Below are 21,321 nucleotides of genomic sequence, written 5' to 3'. Positions count from 1 at the left end.
ATCTTTTAGGAGTTCCGTACCCAATACCATAACCAACGTAATCGCCCTCTGTCTGACGTCAAACTCTACCTCAAGAACCGTGATAGCTATAAAATTAGTATTTTTCACAAATTATGTATCTATAACATTTCTGGTGCCGCTATAACAACAAATACTAAAAAGGCGAGGTTAAGCATTTTAGGCAATGATTGTTACGATCATAGCTTAGTGTAGGTACCTACATATCCTGAAATTTATTTGTCATCTAACGGATTCGTTTATGCCTATATTTTACGTGCGGAACCCATATAACCGGTTATTATGTTAATGAATAATTATTTCTTCAACTAATACTTTAAGATGAGTATTTTACACTTCAATTTGAATGTTTTCAAGAATAATGTCTGTCAGTTAATATTCTAGGTTAGGTATTTATTTAATGTTCCAACGACCCTTGAACCACACGCAGTCAGCTGACAATCTGTATGACTGGCCTTACACTTAGTAATGTAAACAAGGTTATGACAAGCCCTATCACACTATGACCATAGTATATTGTGACCCGATCATTCATTGATATTACGTAGATCAAGTATATCAATACAAACAAGCATGTTCACATGAAGCTCATATGATTATCTGCGAAATATTTCTTAACTATGTTGGAGAAGACGGCTTGTCTAACTAGAAGCAGCTTATCAAACAGTAACGTAGGTATTCTACTTGGAGCGAAAACCTATCAGAAACCATCCACCCTCTTTGTAAGACTATTGCGATTAGTATGGATACGTCCATTAGTATTATCGGATCCATTTTTTTGTAAAAAAAAAAACTGTTAAGAAAACTGTGTCTAATATTTAGCAATTATGCCGGCATATTTAAAAGCGCAACTAAACTTACCGAATTGAACTTACATCTAAACACATGCCACACAGATATATGTATAATGTTAAACTTATCCATGTGTGGAACCAACTTCTGAATATTTGTGGTCTACCAGGGTCTGCTGCAACTGTGGTACAATAGAAGTTCCGCCTCGCACTGAAAGTAACATGTCATAAAAACGCTGACCTTCCTGTTTGCATAGGACTTATTTAAATTCCTGTGCCCGCTCGTTCTTACGAGCGTACAGTATTTTTGCATATCCTATTTAGTATTCAGAGTTATAAAGAAAATATCGTGAAATATTATCTTTCACCTGTAAACGATGTGTTTATGTACTTAACTACCCTTACATGGTAGATAAATATGAAATTGGTTTCGTGACCAACAACTTTTATTGCGTAAGAATTTACCACGTCAGTTCTTAGTAAATGCTCTGAGTATTGTATTGTTAGTATAGTAAAGAACTCAAAGTCCAAATAAATAGATACTACTAAGTAGATACAAGGATAAAAGATGATGCTTCTAACACGCACCGACATCGACACAGTCCAAAGTCCAAAGCTGTTCAGATAATTATTGTACTTACCTTCCAAGTTGGTAAAAACCCTTTTTAAAACAATGTAATGACGTCATCCGCTGGTATTTGAACTGTTAAAATATTTGTATAAATCAATTGTTTTTTTTCTGAGGAGAACTCATTTATTCCGTGTTTTTACTTTATCAACATTTAGCTTAGTTAAACGTTAGCATATTTATTACTGGAGTTACAATAATACATGGAATCTTTGTTGAGCCGGCGAAATCTCATGTAAGTTAGTATAATCCTTTGATTGACTAGCGATAGTAGCGATAGCAGGACGATCATCGTCATCAAAAATAGCTTTTTTGTTACTCGGGGAAATCCCTACCACAGATAATTAAATTACAGGTTAAGGTGTAAAGTTCGTCTTATGGAAGGTGAAATGATATAAGGACAGTAAAACAAGAACAGACAGTTTTGATAATGTAATAAAATATTATAGTTTGTTTGAAAACGTTCAGAGCACATTCAGCTGGAAAAAAGTCAAAGTGCACATTATCGCATGGTCTCGGTAATTAAATACTATTATTAATTAAATGTGCCGATAATAAATATTAATTTACTGTAAAATATTAGGCACTACCGTGAATAACTTTTAATTATGTAACATCTTACAAAGCTAATCATTAAATAAAAATAATAAATATTCCGATAACTGTTAAATATGTTAAACCTCTTTTAGGATAAATATATCACTGGATACCTCTGCGGTAGGTAACCTTATAATTAATTATACATTTAAACTTAAAATGTAGGTAACAAAAAATATTATTCAAACAAAATAATTGGCCATCGACAATTAGTGGATAACCTCTACTTCTTTTTTGACCTCACTCCAATGACTCGAATTGATTTCGAATTTCAAATCCGCCTCGATTCAGAAGCGTTTCAGTTTTGTTCCGTAATCCAAAAATAGATTTTATCAACTTTTAAGATGGAGGCTGTTCTTGATACGAAATATTCTCATCCTCGTACTGTATACTGGTCGAGAGGTTCTGTTGCGCCACTATAAATATAGGAGACTTCAGTTTGCGCGGTACTGGAGACGGCGATGTAGAGTAACTTCTTTGCTGGGGTGTGTTACTCTGCATTTTAGCACGGAACATAACATTATCGATCTCGTGCATAGCCAAATCCCGTTGCCTTTCGTCTAACTTCCTGAGCTTTTTCGCTAACAATTGGCCATACAAGTCATACTCGTCCATTTCAGTCTTAACCTCATTTGCAGTTTTTAAATAATTTCCAGATTCATCCATTCGTTTCTTTGAGTAATTCAAGTCTGAAACATTTTTGTTCGCTGAGTTCTTCTGACACGGAGACGATGGTTTGTTTTGCCTCGCTAATGAGGCATGCTTATCTATTATGTTAATGTTTCTATTCATATTATTCGTATGTTCCGGTATCCCTGGTTGCGTTGTATAATTTCCTGCATTTGTAAAATACTGGAACAATGAATTATTCTTATTAATTCCATGTTTCCGAAAATATATGTATTATAACTACTGAAAGCATTCGATCAATATTGTATAGTTTAGGTTGATGTTAAATTATCCACCACATAATGTTAAATAATATTCGCCAAGTAATTAAGGATCGAACAATAATTATTGAGTCAACAGCCAGTACGCGATAACTGTTTTTAACCGACAACCAAAATATTGGCTACCAATTCCAAATATCCACAAAGCCAATATTTTTAACAGAGATATTGGTGACATAATATTGGAACATCAATCGACAAAGTTGGTACCAAGATCACATAACCAGTAGCTGGTAGTACGCATTACGCAATTGGTTCCAATTTGGTCCAATATCCAACAATTTTCAAAGTTACAAAACTTTCAGACTCCCAAAAGGGTTAGATATAATAGTAAAAGGGTTTTTTTAAAACATAAACAAGCAAATATATAGTTTAGTACCTCATTTTCCAATTGGTTTGTGCTATCGCATTCGTATTTGCCGCCAAGAAAGCTCTCCATAAGACTGTAAGCGAACCATGTAGTACGGTACCCTACTTGAGCTTTCTTCTTGCCAAGATGCATCCGGAAAGAGGTCATTAAAGATTCCTTTTTCTTTTTTAAATCAGTAATTGAACAATGTATACTAAGCGATGCTTGTATTCTGAGCCAGGACTCTGCAACTTCACTTCTATTTCTGTGTAGAGGATGTTTAGGGTCCCATAGATGTTGCTCTCTTCTGTAAAGTTCCAGAAATTCCAACACAGTATCGCTCGTCCAGGACATTTCCAATATATTTCGATACAAAAATTGTCTTAATCAGTCTCCAAAACAAGAACAACTGAGCCCGCCTGACGTAACAACCAATCAGAACGCGCCGCTCGTCCAATGTTTGTGTATATGTACACGTGTGCTGGCCTCGTTCCACAAATTTTGCGATCAATGTTCGACATTGGTATTTGGCCGCCAACCAAAAATATTGGTTGCAATATTGCGAGTGAAAAAAATATTTTGATATTGGATTAAGGTTTTTTAACACTTTGGTTCTATTTTTAAATGAAAGATCATTTTAACAATTCAGTATTTGTATTAAAACACAGAACAATGAAAGGCTGCACTTCTCTATCTCTTTCTTATTGCCTCACATACGAATCTAGCTGTCACTGTCTGTTTGCCATATGTTTTTAATTAGCGCTACTGCAACTGGTATGAAATTGGTATGCAGGTTTTACAAAATAAAGTACTTTATGCAATAGAATTTTATTAAGAACTTTCAACTTTCAATTTAATACTGTAATGGAAACCTCACTCTCAAGAGCCAGATACCATGGTGCATCTATTTTATCTGTGTACACAGAATTTAATAAAGGTAAACGCATACCTACTACTAGTTACCTATTTCATGCAGATTGTTACTGAAGCTTTTATTTAACAAGCTCACGGCCTTAAACCTTATATTTTATGTCGTTAAGAAGCATCGATCCATATGAAATATTTAGTTGTGTAGGAAATAGTACAATAGTAGTATAATTTGAATAAAATTTCCCGATTTGAATAAAAACCACTGACACAAACTTAATAAAAATATTTATGGAACCAAAACAGAATAACAGCTATTCCACGTTAAATAAAAAAAGGATCAACAAAATAGGTTCATCCACTCCGAAGTTGTGAGATACCAGACAAAAAACCGACGGATTTTTCCGAGAATTTCTCTTTTTTGTAGTCGGTTACGTATATTCAATATTCATTCTGTACTAGGTAGTTTTGAAAATTTTAACAATTCACATATATGTGGTTAAGCATGACCATATCATGAAAATAATTGTTAAATTCATGAAAGATAAAATTTTCGCGGTAGGATTTCTGACTTGTTTGCTTCCACCTTTAAAAATGCAAAGTCCTAGTAACATTGCGTTTTGTTGCAGTTTATTCGCATGAAAATGCAATTGCAAACTTACGACCTCGTTCACTTTGCACTTAAAAAATAAAAATATAGTGACTGCTAATATTTATTATGTTCAATGTACAGTCTTCTGTAACATTTATATTCTGAATTAATTGTCAGTTTTCAGAAACAAATACATTTCGTTTCGTTGCACATTGTTAGTGACAGCCGGACAAAGTCCAAACAAAGCGGTTCTGAATCACACAAAATTATTAATTTATCGTCGTCACCGGTCGTCACTATCTGCCGCTTATCACGTATATATTTTCTATTTTATGCTCAGTTTCATTCAGTCAGTCGTTTGAGTTGTATTGAGCAAGTCTTAAGCTTATTTTTTCGTGCCGGTTGGTTTTGTTAAAAGTTGGTGTAAAATAACAGGTTGGTGTCAAACTAAATTTAGCTGCAAAAAGTGTGAATTACGAAATCTTGTTTTGATAGCATCGCGTTCTATAATTGCATCGAATGCGCTTAATTGCAGTTCTTCATCCTGTTTAGCATTTTTACTGACGACTTATATTCTATTGTGCAAGCAACTTAGTATCAAGATTGAGACTTGCGAACTTTGCAAGTGGGTAGAATAATAAATAAAAAGAAAGCAATTTTTTACTATTTTATGTACCGTATTAAGAGTTATCCATGATCTATTACAATTAAATATTCTATAAACAAGTGGGTTTTGCCATTCAAATAATATTCTTAAACTTTTGTGCAATTTTGCTTTCAATTTCGTCACAATTTCTTAACTTACCTATGATTGGCTGCGTGTACCACTTTTTTTCTAATTTGTATTTTTTTATGGCAGAAATGGCAACAGATGTGAGTTCATCACCCATGCCGCAGCTGCAGTCCGTGCAGAAGGCTATGGCTCTGCCCACAGTTGGAGCAGCTGTAGGTCAAGTCGGAGCATTCTACACTAAAGTTAAAGGTATGTTGTTGATTTACTTACTACATTTGTACACTTTTAACAAATATTACTCCTAAACTAATCCCAAAATTAGAAACTATAAAATGTATTCTGTGTTCTGTATAAAAAAAAATCCAAATTTAAAATAATTTGTCAAGTTCTTATCACTGGAAAGAGTTTTTCTAAACTTCTGGGCCAGAAACTTATATAGATTCAGATAGCAAAGGGTTTATAAGCAAAGGCACCATTAGTTTATATGATAATTGAGGTCACAGGTCCATGAATTACCATTTGTAGGTAGATTGATAAAAAAAGAATTACTTAAGTTATTGATTTTTACCTGTTACAAACATCAACAGCTATTGCTAGTCTATTTCCTTCCTGATTCCCATGGCTGCTCTAGCCATCACTACTCACTTATTATAGTTTTAAAAGTACTTTAATTGAAGTGGGTTGATGTAACAATAATAATACATATAAGTTTGTTACACATTTTTTGTTATCAAATTTGACTTCGTTGTAGAAAAAGGCCAGTGGCCTTTCTTATCAGCGCATCTTAAATTAAGTTATAAAAGTATGTCTAAGCATGCATATTTTTAGTGACAATGTTATCAAATCTTTACACTCGGATGATTTTTATGTTGTCATGGTAGAGCAGATATTATGTATTGTATTGTATATTATGTATTAGCCAGATACAATTAATGATGGCCACAACACACTTAATACGAAGTATTATAAGTTGAGATTCACAATCAAACCATGAAACTTTTATTTTTGAGAACTACCCCCTGTGGTAACTACTGTAAGACATGTTTTGTTTCAGAATTTTCATACTTATTTTATCATAATAACAAAACTCTTAGAGTAATGCTGATTGTCATGTTCCTCTTCCACCAGGAGCCCACTCCTTACTAGAATGGGCACTCTCCACGGCTGAGGCCGGCGTGGTCCGCGCGGCCAACACAGCGGCGCCCTACGTGGCTGCTCCCCTCGCCGCTGGGGACGCCAGGGTCGCCGCCGTTTTGGATGAACTCGAGCGCCGCGTGCCACTTGTCGCTGAACCTCCCAAAGTCATCGTGGAGACCACCAGACAAGCAGTTATGTCTAGAATCTCACCCCATGTCAACAAGGTAGGTTTTTTGTTATTATTGTTTTGTTTTTTAATTTTACAGCTTTCAATAGCAGAAATGTTGGTGAAGAAATTGGCTTTAACAGTTCATGGCATGAGCTTCATGAGACTAGATGCAGAGGATTAATCTACTTTTCTGATGTGGAATAGGACTGGGACTCATAATTCGGAAGTTAGGCAAAAATCTTAAGGCAATCAAGTTCCAATTTCATGTTAGGAATTAGGAAGTTGATTAAGGAAACCATATGTCGTTATGTTGTGGTTTTAAAACCTGTTGCACCAAGCTACGAGTGTATAAGGCTTGTACATATCAGTATGACTCATACTTTATTTACGTTTATATGTACTAAATCAAAGTCGTCTGGAATGTTCTTGAACGTTCCGGACGCGGATATTCTCGTTATCTGGACTATCAGGAAGTGTCTCATACAGGTTCAAAGTGCAAGTGTCTGTCTAGCAGGATGTCCAACTATCACAATTTACATCTCGCCACCGGTACGAGACACATATTATGACTGTTCACAATCGCGACAATGCAATGTTGTTACATTTCACGAAGCTCCGTCATTTGTTTATTTCATAAATGTTCCATACTTGAAATGTATGCAACTGTCATTTCCGTCCTCGGAAGTGTTCGTGTGTGTTCGCACTCGTTCGGCTGTATATGTAAAGTTGACGGTAGTTTTCGCTTCGTATACAGTTACCGTGTAATTAATAGGTTTATGCATTGCGTGCGTTCTAATTTGTATGTATTTTAGGTGTGCATAATTCATGCGGAATAATGATTTGTTGGGTTATAGTAGATAGGTAGCATACTTATCTACAACAACGTAGGTATTACCTATAGTAGGTACTTATATTAAATTAAATCAGACTTCGACACCTATTTAGCATTTCAAGTGTTCTTCTGTACTTGTTTACCTCATACCCAGACCGAATTAACGGTATTCTACGAAAATGACGTCACTACTACCGAAAAAAATAATTTATGTTGAATAGCATTGCTTCGATAAGATAATTAAAATTGAACTAGACGCACGTGATGGACGATGAACCGGAATAGGAGGTCCTTGCTGTTATCTCAGTTATGTATGTTAGTTATTTGTTAATCTTTTTAACAACAAACGTGGCTTTATAGGTCACTGTCAAATAATTGTCGTTACAATATCGATCAAGGACATGTCTCAGACGCTAGTTATTAGTTCCGTTACTGGCCGTTGTTCATGAGTTTCCCTTTTCTTAGCCTGAGAGGCATTTATAATTAACTAGCTTTTCGCCCGCGGCTTCGCTCGCGTCGAGGTCGGTTATATCGCGTTTCCAAGAGAACTCTTCAAAAGTCCGGGATAAAAACTATCCTATGTTCTGTCTCAAGGTCAACTCTATCTCTGTACCAAATTTCATTAAGATCAGTCCAGAGGTTTCGACGTGAAAGCGTAACAGACTGACAGACAGACAGAGTTACTTTCGCATTTATAATATTACTAGGGACTAGGGATAGACCAAAATACAATATTTAAGTATGGTACAAATAGTTTTCGATGTAGGCGGAGTTCCAAGAATCCTATTTTAAATGCTGCGTAGGCACAATGTTTTTCTCTTTGAGGCAAAAACTTTGTTTACTCGTTTTGTAACTAGTTTAGTGACGATTTCGCTTCGTTCTTAAAAACAGAAGCACGTGAGATGAAGGCACTTACTTTATTTAACATTTCATTAAATATATGACCTAAGTATTCTTTAATTATAGCATGCCATAGTTTCAGAAAACCCAGTTAAATACACGTTTTTGTATCAAAAAATTTGAACGCCGTTTTACTGTTATTTATTCACTCGTTTACTTGTGACATAAACTGCACGGATAGCTAAGTAGTTGAGGTCACTAAATTCACTGTGCGCAACGTGTCACGGATTCGAACCCCGCGTATGACAAGCTTTTGTATGATCCACGAACCATTGTTTTCAGTCTGGGTATGTTTATGGATTAAAAACCTAATTGCGGCGACCTTTTTTTTAAAGAAAGACTATGCTATCTATTGCCAAGATGGTACTTTAAAATAAATGGAATTGTTTTATATACATCTATAAAAAAAACCCTCACTACCCAGGTATACACAGCCCGCGAGGCAGCAGAGCAGCGTGTGCACTCGCTCAAGGAGCTCTCCTGGGCCAAGGCCAACGCGCTCCTGTCCACAGCGTACGGCCAGAAGGCTGTGCACAGCGTCGACATGGGCGCCACATACGCCATGCAGCTGCTGGACCACTACCTGCCTCCCGTGGGACCGCAGGAGGAGCCCGGCAGTAAGTACAGCTAGCTATATTTTGGTGACTGGTTGTAGAAAGTTTAGTGATAAGTACCCTGTAGTAGTCACGACTAATACAATAACGTATTGTTTTACAGTAGTTACCCTTTTCGTGATATTAGAGTTTACAATCAATTGTAGGTAATATTTTAAATGGTTTCACGATATTTAAACATTAAAAAGTAACTAAACATGAAAAAAAATCTGTTGACTCTTAATGCTGAGAATTTGACTACGCGTCCCACAGAGGCTTGGCATGACATCAGCTGCCGAAATTAAATTTATTAGTAACCTAATTAGCAAGCCAAACTAACCGAGTACCTTACAAAACAAAATTAAACTTTTACTCAGAGATTCCCAATTGCTTTTAAGAAAGTATATATTTGTTGCGACGACGCACAATATGTCTCACAATATATCTGAGTCAAGATCTGTTTTGACTTTATTTAATAACGCTCACCTTATACCGTCCGTATTTGTCATATCCAATTATAATTAATATTAGAATCATTATACAATGCTGAAAGAATCGAGACTCAGTAATGTGTTGCACAATCTCTTTCGATACATTATCTGTATCTTTAGATAATAACAGGATCTAAGTAGGCTTTTCTAATCTCCAGTCAATGCACTCGTTCAAGGATTCTTGAAACTATGTTTCTATAGGTGATATAGAAACATATATAGTTTAACTGTCTATTAAAAATGAGGACAAAATACACCTATACATTTAAGTAATTTAAAAAAACGAATACTTCTGAAATTATCATTTTTTACTTTTTAACAAAATATGCACTGATATCAATATTAGTTAATACCTATTTAGAATTTATTCTTATCTTTTTTTTTTGAAGACAAAAACTGTATCCTCATAAAGATCATCACCTACTCGATAAGATAGTTCAATGTTTATAGTTAATTAAGAAATAATTACTTAGTTCAGTTTTACCTAATTAATTATCTGTACCTAGTGGCGCCCACACAACATTATGCATAATAATTTAATACCTATCTTCTAGTTACATTATTAAATTCGGATATCAAGTAAACAGTATCGGACCACCTACTACAATACGATACCTACTGCGATACGTTACTATAAATACTGAAACCAATAATAACAGTGATCATTAAATATTAACCTTAACTTTTGACTTTGGAAACTAGGTGCTGGTTTCTTACTGATGGATATCGTACCTAGAATAATCTAGATGCTTCTGTCTTCTCTCTTACCTTTGATATGGGTCTAATCGTAATCGAAGTTACTGCAAAGTAGGATTTTACCTTGCCTTTCTCTATCTTAGGCTATAGTGAGAGTTAACGTGCTTTGGACGGAAACCAAGACCGACCATACAAATCCTGCTATCTGTTCCATTGTAGTATTTATAGTTTAACCCAACCTAACCTAGATATAAGTGCATGTCAACTTGAGTAGTTAGCAGAACTGAGTTGGCAGTTGTCGTACGAGCGTAATGGTTTGTTAATTGTAGACGAACTTGTAGCGGCGAGCAGCGAGCCGGCGCTGCACACCGCGCAGACGGTGGGCCGCCTCACCGCCGTGGCCGCGCGCCGCGTCTGGGCCAACCTCGCCTACAAAGTCAACGAGCTCAGGAACTCTGGTAAATACACGAAACACTGCCATTTATCTTCTACAAAAGTATTTAGGAACAATTGCCTAATGAAATGATATCACCATTCTCTTTTACACTTTTTGTGGTCCCACTTCAGGCAAGAACCATTAAATCTGTATGTAAAGGCGAAGTTCTTGTATGCGTCAAAATAAGCAACTGTATCATGAGTAAGTAGGTTTAGTATATTTGTACAACAAATCTTAGTGTGCTTTTTTCACTAAAAACAATTTGCGACTAAAAAAAGATCAAATAAAGTTCACCAAATCAAATATACTACTAAAATAAATCAGTCGTTTGTTTTATCTTATATTTGTCTGTATAAAAAGACATTAAGATTCAGATTCTTTAAGATAATTATCTTTTTTTAAGCACCTAAATAAATGGAGTAGGATTTAACATGAAATCTTTTTCTGCCTACAAGTTGCAATAGAAAAAATACAATACAGAGATAACATTTATCCACTCTGTCATTAGTGATTACCATACTCTAACCTTTGCATACATAATAACATGCAAATCAATTATGTTTATCTAAATTAGTTTCACCTTCACCGACCTTGAGGGCGTGCAATCTTATTTCGATGCAACTGCTATCTTATCTCAAGACATGTAATGCTAGGTGTGGAGCTGGACGTCCGCCGTTACATCACGGCGCTGCTGGCGGCGCTGCACCTGGCCAACGTGACGAGCCAGCAGCAGCAGCAGGAGCAGGAGCAGACGGGCGCGCCCCCGCAGGCCGCCGCCGAGCCCGCGCCCGCGCCCCCCGCGCCCTCCAAGCACGCGCCCGCCTCCGCGCCCACCACCGCCACGCAACTCAAAACTACCCCCGAGTTCAAGTCCACAGAAACGTCTAACTAACTTTTTCATTTCTTTAATTATATAACGTAAATTTTATTTTATTATTAATTTACAAACAGGATCCTATTTGAGCAGAATGCATTTAGCTTGTGCATCTGGCCTTGCTTTGAGATATGAATTGAGGTCGGCAAACAATAACCGCGCAAGCCGGGCCGGCGCCTGCGCACTGGCGCGCTAGTAGCGACCTGTTTGTTTAGAGCTAAGTTATTTAGCCACAATGCTGGTATACAGGCTGTACCCTCATTGTTATGGCGCATTTAATTAAGTGAAATCATTTAATGTATTTCTATTTATCAAAGACTGTCAATATGTCTTCAATTTTTAAATATTTATCGCTTTTATATGGCATATTGTAATGATCTATTTTATATTGTAGTGATTTTGAATCGTATATCAAATAAAAGGAATTTTATATTAAAATAAAAGATTGTTTTATTGTTTAATAATACTTTAATACGCAATATATTTCAAAGAGAATGTTATTTGTTAATACTTAGGCCTCTTGATTGTAGATATGAAACTGATATGAGATAAAAGTCTGACGCGAGACTTGGGAATCGAAACATGCACAAATACGTATCACATGACATTATCGTGTAAAGTTTACAAATGTAGAAATGTATACAAATGATGTGGTATCGAACAGTCTTCACGGTGTACGGTAATGTTAAAGCTAAACTATTCAAGACAATACATGCTATAGTGATACACAATTCCATGAAGTGTTTGTACGCACGTATGTTCCAGAAGGTACAACCTGTGGCATACTATACAAATAGCTTATAACTGGGTAATTTGGGCTTCTGCAAACCTTTCTGTCACTGGGGCAAGATAATACATTTTATAATACAACATTTACTGGTACAATAAGTATTTTTAAATAGATTTTAATAACAGGATTTACTTTGATATACAAGGATAACAATCGTAAGCGAAATTCCTAAAATATTTACGAAAATATAAATGTACGCATCTTTTGGCACAACTACTTATTAAATTATTCTACCATATACGTTGGGGCGACTTTAGATTCACAACAAACATTTATTATCATAGAATATACACGAATGTTTCAGCCGTTTTTAAACACAGCAAAAGGATTTAAAAGTTTTAAATTTTTTATAGAAAAGTTGTGACCCAAAACTAAACTTGAATACTCGCGATGTTTATATTTCAAATGTATTTAAAATAAAGCTAAAACAATTTTGAGAAAGGTTTAGATCAAAATATACAACTATATTCCATTAGTTCGTGTACTTAAAAATAAGATTCGAATTCTTGATGTGTCATTTTATACAATCACATATATACGACAGATTTATTTCAGAAGTATATTTCATTTTGGAATCGTTACTGTCGTTTTACATTTGTTTTTTAAATACACACCAAGATTATTCACCTTATTTTTCAAGTACCAATTACCAATAGATAAAAAGACAGGAAGAATATATTGCTCACTTACAACACTGCAAGCGGTGTATTTCACTTCACTAAAACTAAATTAAGTACATAGTAGTTGCCACGTTACAATGTGTTATATTAACACTAACAACTCTGGTTCCTAACTAAAAATACTAAAATGCAATTACTTTTAATTAATTGTAATTATGCGATGATTAAGCATAAGCAAACTAAACCACAGAACTAATACCGAGCTTTGATCAAAATAGTAATTGTTTAGGGGCCTAACATTACATCTTAAAGTAAATCTGTTATTTTTGTGGAAGCAAGAGGGCACTACATGGTGTAGAGCTGTCTCTTTTCCACAATGACAACAGTATTGCTTTACAGAGGTTTTGCTAGGTCCCTAGTTCGAATACTTAAAAACGGACTTTAAGAATTTTAATACTTCATACAACAAACATTTACGTTTGTTTTTCTGTAATATATTTTACATAATCTACACGTTTTCCGCAAGATGGTGGTAGAGAAAAGTGAACCTTATTGGTTTGTATATAAGACGTTATGGTTACCGCCCAATTTTAGTCACATAGAGCAGGATAACTATGCCGCCAAAATAACTTGACACGTCTGCAAATAGTTAAAGCGGGATAAGAGTACAAACGAATGATGCTTGTGACAGAGACGCACCAAGTTGTTTTGGGGATGCTGTGGACAATATCAAATATGAACTAAGTCTAATATCAGAATACTTGATGATCACGTGACTATGTCCTAGTGCGGCTACGTTTGCGGGGCGGTGCGCGGGCGCAGCTGCTAGCCGAGCCCGTGGTCCTCGAAGAAGCCCTGGGGAGTCTCCTCCTGCAACAAGGGTCATCACTGAGCCAGTGTCGCTCGTGGCCGCGTTAGACCGAGCAATCGCTTTTCGGTTGACTTTAGGTACAATGCCACTGATGATGATATGAAATCACTTTACTATGAGGAATTTGAAACAGGTACTTTTTTTAAAATATTGATGTATGAAATTAATAGTCGTTAAGGGGATCTATAAGCAATATACAATATTTATCACTGACTCTTTAAGCGAATGACTTCTCTTTAATAGAAAGTGGAAAGGTACACAATAAAAGTAAAATATATTATAACATGAAAAATATATTTTATAAGAAATATGTTATTTTATCACATGTACACATGTATAGAAACGAAACGTTATCATACCGAGATTAATACATTTTATTGCACAAAACTCCTTGATTATGTTATTATAAACTGCGTCATAAAACGTTAATTCTAAGATAAACGGTATTGATTCATATGAAATTTAATATAAAATATTTTAATCATATATAGCTTTGAGAATAAAGAAACACACATATTTAAAAGTTGTGGAAACAATGAAAAGTTACTTAAGGAAAAAAGTATAATCTTCAATAATAAAAATAACCTAATTATTTTTAATAATTCGTTTTTTATGGTTTAATACATTATCAATAAAAATAATTTGGCCCTTTCCGGGTTTTAATTATAAAAACTAAATAAATTCTTTATGTCATTCGATCAAATTAAAATCCTTGAACTTAACTCCTAGAAATAAATGTAATTTAGTCTGACTTAATAATTCGTGGTCAACAAATCATAGACTTATTAAAAACTATAACACAATATAAAATTCAAAATAAAGAAACTATCCTAAAGAAAAAAAAAAATTAAAACTGTAAATGTGTCAACATTTCAGGAAAACACAGTCATTATAGGACTGGCTTTAAAAAAAAAGATTTATAAAGTTTAGAAAACATTTTTGGTCCTCATTAGTCTGTAGAACATAATTTCGTCAATACATTTATATAAAATACTTACCTAGACATTAAAATTAGAATGGAAATTTATATAAAAATAATGGTTAGCAACAGTCGCCCAATACTGGTCCGTATCGCGTACTCGAAACATGCTAAGTTATAAATCATGTAATATGAGGACTTAGTATGACGTAGGTACATCACTTAATAATGACACATCACTATACAAATATGCACCGTTTGATTAATCACCTATCTATAGTCTGTACATTACGAAATGGCACCACAAAGTTTGTATAGAAAAGAGGTACAGAAAAGTGTATCCTTACCAATGACTTTTTTAATTAATTCGTTTATAATTTTGTTTTACAAATAAAAATATCGAGAGAGCGCTGGTTGAAAGATACATTTAGAGAACTTAGAGATACACTGTAAGAGTTTAGAAGTGACTCTACTTATTTCTGGTTTTAGAATATCAGAATATTTTATTGTTTTTTAGAGAGAGCCAAAAAAAACGGAATAATAGTATGTAAGAATAAAATCGAAAGCTTCAACAACATTGGCCTAAACCTAGTGATTAGATATACGGTAAAATGGCAAATATCTCCATAGACGAACAGTATGGGCGATTGTAACAAATGGTCAATAGAGTTCAATGTCCTTTAGCACTTGTCAGTGGCGTCGTGGTCGCGGGGCGGGCTCGTGACGTCACTAGTCGGCGGCCCCGGCTAGAGCAGGCCCACTTCCCGCAGCGCCGCGTCCACTGTCTCGTCCTAACACAATCCACGCCGTAAACATGCAGCTAAGCTAGACGCTTCACATAAATACTTGTTCTCAACCTTACCATGCAATCATTTCACCTGTTACCGAAATATCAACGAACATTCCTAATTTGCAGACCTAAAAATCTAGTGTGTTTGAATCTGACTGATTTTACAGGGCCGAACTTCGCTTTGTTGTGGTGCAATTTAATTATTTAGAAGTTAAAACGATTAGATAAATATAGACAGATTTATGAATACATAAATATGGACACAATAATTGTCGAATCTTTGTTTGCAAATAGAATACTTTGTAATGTTAATAATAGATAATACAATATTAAGAAAATTAGCATGCTGTTAATATAATGTAACTGTTATTCGACTAGTTCACGCCAAGGAGAAGCGTTAGACTTTCAATATACATTGCACCTTCACGACACCACATCGGAGAGATGGGAACTCCGCAGCATGAGTTATTGTATCAAGAAATTACGGAATATTACAACATTCAGTTCAATAGGGTTGTCGATTAACGGTAAATAATATAATTAAAAAAATTGTACATAAAAATATATTTGTAAATGTTTTAAAACTCGTGCTACGGAAGCAAGGGACAGGATATCGGTACATGCAAGAAAACAGATTAATTTGTTCATATAATGTATTTCGACAACCCATTACAGTAAATGCATGAACAGCCAGACCATTACCAAAGAGGACACTGTTTTACAATGTATGTACAATCACACTACAATATAACGAACATTAACTAATACTTTGATGTAATGCGTCTAATTACTGACAGAATTCGTGACTTAATGGTATGAATATATTGAAGAATGCTTAACAAGACATTAGAAAATTCATTTCATTTCCGAAACTAAGTTATGTAAGGAGTCTGCACTGTGAAACAGTGTCCCAATACAATATAATCATAGTAAAATCCAACTACACATATATAAAGCAACGATATACAGATAAACTATTTATATCTAACTATAATGACGCTTCCCTACAGCTTCATAGTATCGCGTGATAGATCCATGTCTGAGATTATAATATGATTTTTTATATATCTGAATGTACGAGTGTGAGTGTTAGTAAACATGAGACAACGAAACGTCCATGCAAATGTAGCAACGGAATAACTACAGACTAAGCTAACGAAATATAAATAATAATAAAATTATTGTTTGAGAACCGTACTCGTGCATATTTATCGGGATTGCTCGACCATTTTTAGAACAAGCTGGAGTCCTCATCATGAGCTGACGCGGCTTCGGAGTCGCGAGTCGAATGAGGACTCCGTTTGGTTTCGAAATTAGTCGGGCGTTCCCGATAAATAAGCGTGAGTGTAAGCTTCTGAAAAAACCACTCTATGTATAAAAAAAAAGATAATTATAATAATAAAATATGCATATAATAAGACAGTAACGTATATAAGCGCATGCAATAGAGGCTAAGACATACAGAGTAAGAGAAGTTGTTTTATTCGTTGTTGTAGGCTGTGCGAACACATCAGTGCAACAATCCATCGTTCAGGTCCTGACCGCCACCAACGCATGCATATCACACCAAAACAAAGGAGAACATTAGCAGAGTGCAGAGGAAGGAAACAAATACTTCTGTAAGCTGTTGTGCCACCGTCGAGGTAAGAGTATTGGAAAGTTTTTGTTAGATTTAAAATTGAGCAAGTAAATAATGTGATTTAATAAAAATCTTGGCCTTAATTCTATTTTACTATAGATAATTCATGAATTAAATTAGTTCTAAAGAGATCGGAAAAAAATATACAATAGCTTATAGAATGTTCTTTATTTTGAGTTCTATGGAACTATATAACTTATATAAATAAGTTTTTTCTGAAGTGATCCAAGTAAAAAATATTAAAACTTAAAAATGTTCCGTTTTTTGTAGTTAATATCTTATATTGACAATAGAATATACACCGTGATTTTTTAGTCGTCTTACAAAAGCAGCCCAGTTCATGTATCCAATGACTAGAACACGTTCATGATAAAAAAAATAGGTATTTAGGAGATTTGAAAAAAAATAATTAAATTCAATTTTTATTCAATATTATGATGCAATTCGTAGTTTTTTAGAAACACAGCTCTGTTGCGAGCGCGGTCCGAGCCTTGTAACAATGGTGAGGGGCGCGGGCGGCGGCGTTTTTATCATTTTTAAGAGTATATTTCAGATTTCTCTTGTTTAATTTTCTTCGTACTTATTATCTTAGTTGATGATAAAAAAATAATATTCGCGCCTAGGGGTATTTTACGTCGGATACATGAACTGGGCTGCTTTTGTAAGACGACTAAAAAATCACCGTGTATAAATGTTCAATTCTTAACATGCTCGCCGGTACACACTTAAAAAATATGCTGTAATGGGGAATCAGGGCCAAAATTTTATTAATGTAGGAGTTTTTATGTTCTGTGGTAGGTATATTGAGCAGTTAGTACCCGCACCTCGTCGACTGCACATGACTAGTCAATTAGCTTTAGGTCTCGCGTAACTTAATACTTGGTAAGAGAATATTTGTTAGTGTTCATCATGTTCTAGCTAAGAGTATTCTGTTCTTAATATCAAACAATTTTGTAAATATTGTAATACATTATTAAATTGACATTTTATTTTATATATTCTATATTTATTTGATATGCACTAATATAGCTCCTAATATAATTATTGATTTAAATTCATGTTTGTATTTACCTGCCTACCGTCGGCTTTGTTTAGGTTAAATTTTAAGGTAGTCACTACCATGGTATTCAATATATTTATAGATATGTAGCATCCTAATTGTGAGTAAATATTGTGATATGCAGAGAAAGATTTGAAAACACATTTATTTTAAGCATTCTCATGATAATTACATAAATATTGACGAAGGTTATCTTAAAATGAATGTGTTTTCGTTTACCATACTGTGTAATACACATAAGTTAAAGAGTTTTGATATGTGACAGACATTAGTGCATCTTCTCAAGTTAGACTAAAAGGCAGTGCTCCTACTCGCGTACATTAGTGTTATACATCTAATACATAATCAAAAGGCACTACTGAGGCCACTGTCCTATAAACTGGTCCACTTTATATATCTATATTATTATTAAAAATTCATATTCATAGAAACATTAAGATGTGTTGCGACTAGATTTTAACTTATATATTGCTTATGGCAGTTTTCTCTCGATAATCAGACTAATCTAACATACTGTAATTTTAAATAAATCAAATTGTAAAAATACTTTTTAATTATAATACTAGTTAAACTATTTATAGACTGCTGTTAGCTGAATAATAGTAAAGTTTAACAATATTAAAGGAACAAAGCAATCACTGAATAATATCCGCTATGCAAAAACATTTGTTGGATATTTAGGAACTACACAAACTATTATATAATAATAAAGATTAAAGGAATCGGAAAAGCCCAAGCTAACCACAACACTTCTGTAGGCATTCTAATAAAAATATTCAACAAGACTTGAAATTATACTAATTTATAATTAAATAAATGGTTGCACCCAAATAGACACCTAAATACGGCCCTGGCTTTCTAGTTGTATTTCAATATCAATACTTTGGGCTTGTAGACATAATAGTGGTGTTACAAACTAGATAGACAAGTAATTATTTACTTTTTAACTCTAGCTTTGCATTATTTTGATATATTATTATATTTTAAATGATATTTGTTATACCATTGATTCCAATAATAAGTTTTTCTATCACCTTAAAGCAGTAAGTAACATTTTTAATTTGAATAAAACCGTTCCTCTATAGAGAAAGTTTTATCCTTGCATTGATAGAATTATGTACTGTTAGAATGCCAAAGGGCTTGGTATCATAATGCAATTTAAGCTTAAGAATTGCTTTTGTCCTATACTCCATTTGCTGTGTTAGGTTGCTAAATTTGTAAAACCACTATCACATCAAATCTATAACATAAATTTAGACAAGTTCATTATCCTGGCTACTGACCTCTTGCAGCAGATCCTGTGCAGCGATGGCCTTCAGCACATTCTTCTTGCTGGTCTCCTGCAGCTCACCACCCAGCACAAGCTCGTCCAGGATGAAGTAAGCCTTCTCAAAGTTGAAGATTATGTCTAGCTCACATACCTGGAAAAGTAATGAGTCATTATTACTTACTATCAAAGAATTTTTCGTCTTTAGTATATGACTGATAATATAATATATTACGTAAGTTACACTTATGTTTGAGATCTAGACCTGCAATATATCATTGCAAAATATTCAAAAACATTTTTGATCAGGCCTACAAGGTTCTGTGAAATTAAAATACTTGCATTTTGTTTAAATGCAAAGTTTTCCTACATTTAAGTTTTAGGTAAAGAAATAAGATATACACGAACATGGCTTTGTATCTTTGTAACATCTCTAATTGGTGTGCAATGGCTTATTAATTGGTGTATAATGTATTGAAAAAAATAAAGAATACACTTACACTGCCAAAGTATTTATCAAGGAGCTCAACATAGCGATGGATCAACTCCAGGGTAAGCAGTTCATTGTCCTCTTGCTCCATCGCACAACAGAAGTACAGGGATGCATATCTGTAAGAATTGAATCAAATTGTTGAAACTTGCATACCTAAAGAGAGCAATTTATGAACCAGAGATGTAAATTTAGAAAATCCAGTGGTTAACCTTTTCATTTGTGATGAAGTATTATTTCACAGCCAGAACAAGGTCCTATGGTAAGATATATCATTACTTTTATCGCTTGACCTACCTATACAACACACTTCGTTGCATATGCGTAAAATACTAACCTTTTGTAAACAATTTTAACATCTTTCCATTCCAAGAATGAACACATCTTGGGTTTCCTGGCCAGTACTGTGGTGATCAGCTCCCTGGTGATCTTCTTCTTCAGTTTATCGGGATGAGCGACGTACCATTTTTGCAGTCTCAACTTGCCTTGACGGCTGAATAACAACATAAATTGCATCTGGAAGTATACGAAAGATTTCGTTGTTACTGTTACTGATGATTAATAATTCTTAACAATACTTCTTTGAAACAGTTGCTAGTAATGCAAATCAATCAAAAAGATAATAAGTAACATCCGTAATTATGGTTTATTTGTTTAAAACCGCCGTAAAAAGATAATGTCCAACTAAGGTTACTTACCATTTTTTCAGCTTAAATCTATATTACACAAAATACGTAAAAAGGAATGTTATGTGTACTAATAATTAGATTATAACTTCATTACATTTTGGGCAGGAAATATTAATAAATATATACACAGCCTTTAATAATTTGGCTGACGTGACGACATGACACTGATCAATGTTATGACGTCATAACATTTTTTTTTAATAGAGTTGTTGGTGTTGCTATGATTGGGTATCATGCATAATCGACTAACTGCAATTCCGTAACAATTCATTCTTTTCTCACAGAACTTGGACTATCCTCTTACACTTTCTAGTTTAGTAATTCTGAAGGAAATATAGCTGAGAGGCATGTTGATGATTTCGATCTCTTTCAGTAGGTAATAAATCAAATATATTTATGTAAATTTAAACATGTACACCTTTTAATATAGTATAATTTTGTAATTATCTTCCTGCCCGACTATGATTTAATTATTGTATGCCTAAATAGGCTAATTGTAGTACTATATTATAATTATTTAACACCTGTAACCT

At 34.2% G+C, this 21,321-nt stretch overlaps 3 protein-coding genes across 5 annotated transcripts; 1 reads left to right on the top strand and 2 right to left on the bottom strand.

Moving 5' to 3' along the window:
* Positions 1-944: 944 nt before the first annotated feature.
* LOC113493426 lies at positions 945-4,138 on the bottom strand. Its single transcript, XM_026871409.1, has 2 exons — positions 3,364-4,138; positions 945-2,886 (listed from the first exon to the last, which is right to left on the bottom strand). Exons 1-2 carry the CDS (start codon positions 3,685-3,687, stop codon positions 2,374-2,376), a joined length of 837 nt encoding a protein of 278 aa, XP_026727210.1. The 5' UTR covers positions 3,688-4,138; the 3' UTR covers positions 945-2,373.
* Positions 4,139-5,063: 925 nt separating this feature from the next.
* On the top strand, positions 5,064-12,096 carry LOC113493424 (lipid storage droplets surface-binding protein 2). 2 transcript variants are annotated; one of them, XM_026871408.1, is made up of 6 exons: positions 5,064-5,227; positions 5,652-5,774; positions 6,654-6,886; positions 8,988-9,180; positions 10,685-10,801; positions 11,433-12,096. In XM_026871408.1, exons 2-6 carry the CDS (start codon positions 5,654-5,656, stop codon positions 11,669-11,671), a joined length of 903 nt encoding a protein of 300 aa, XP_026727209.1. In that variant the 5' UTR covers positions 5,064-5,227; positions 5,652-5,653; the 3' UTR covers positions 11,672-12,096. The 2 variants fall into 2 exon arrangements, with proteins under 2 accessions (XP_026727209.1, XP_026727208.1); XM_026871407.1 differs by having other exon boundaries at positions 10,673-10,801.
* A 5-nt stretch (positions 12,097-12,101) lies between these two features.
* On the bottom strand, positions 12,102-20,974 carry LOC113493427 (AP-1 complex subunit sigma-2). Of its 2 annotated transcripts, none has more exons than XM_026871412.1 (5): positions 20,798-20,974; positions 20,437-20,615; positions 20,110-20,218; positions 19,626-19,763; positions 12,102-13,933 (listed from the first exon to the last, which is right to left on the bottom strand). In XM_026871412.1, the coding sequence occupies exons 1-5, from the start codon at positions 20,798-20,800 to the stop codon at positions 13,889-13,891; spliced, it is 474 nt and encodes a 157-aa protein (XP_026727213.1). In that variant the 5' UTR covers positions 20,801-20,974; the 3' UTR covers positions 12,102-13,888. The 2 variants fall into 2 exon arrangements, with proteins under 2 accessions (XP_026727213.1, XP_026727211.1); XM_026871410.1 differs by lacking the exon at positions 12,102-13,933 and adding an exon at positions 14,210-15,644.
* Between the last annotated feature and the right edge of the window lie 347 nt (positions 20,975-21,321).

This window comes from Trichoplusia ni, chromosome 4 (genome assembly GCF_003590095.1).
Source record: "Trichoplusia ni isolate ovarian cell line Hi5 chromosome 4, tn1, whole genome shotgun sequence".
In the NCBI taxonomy this organism is placed as follows: domain Eukaryota; kingdom Metazoa; phylum Arthropoda; class Insecta; order Lepidoptera; family Noctuidae; genus Trichoplusia; species Trichoplusia ni.
Note: the sequence above shows the minus strand (reverse complement) of the source record. Positions and strands in the feature narration are given on the sequence as shown.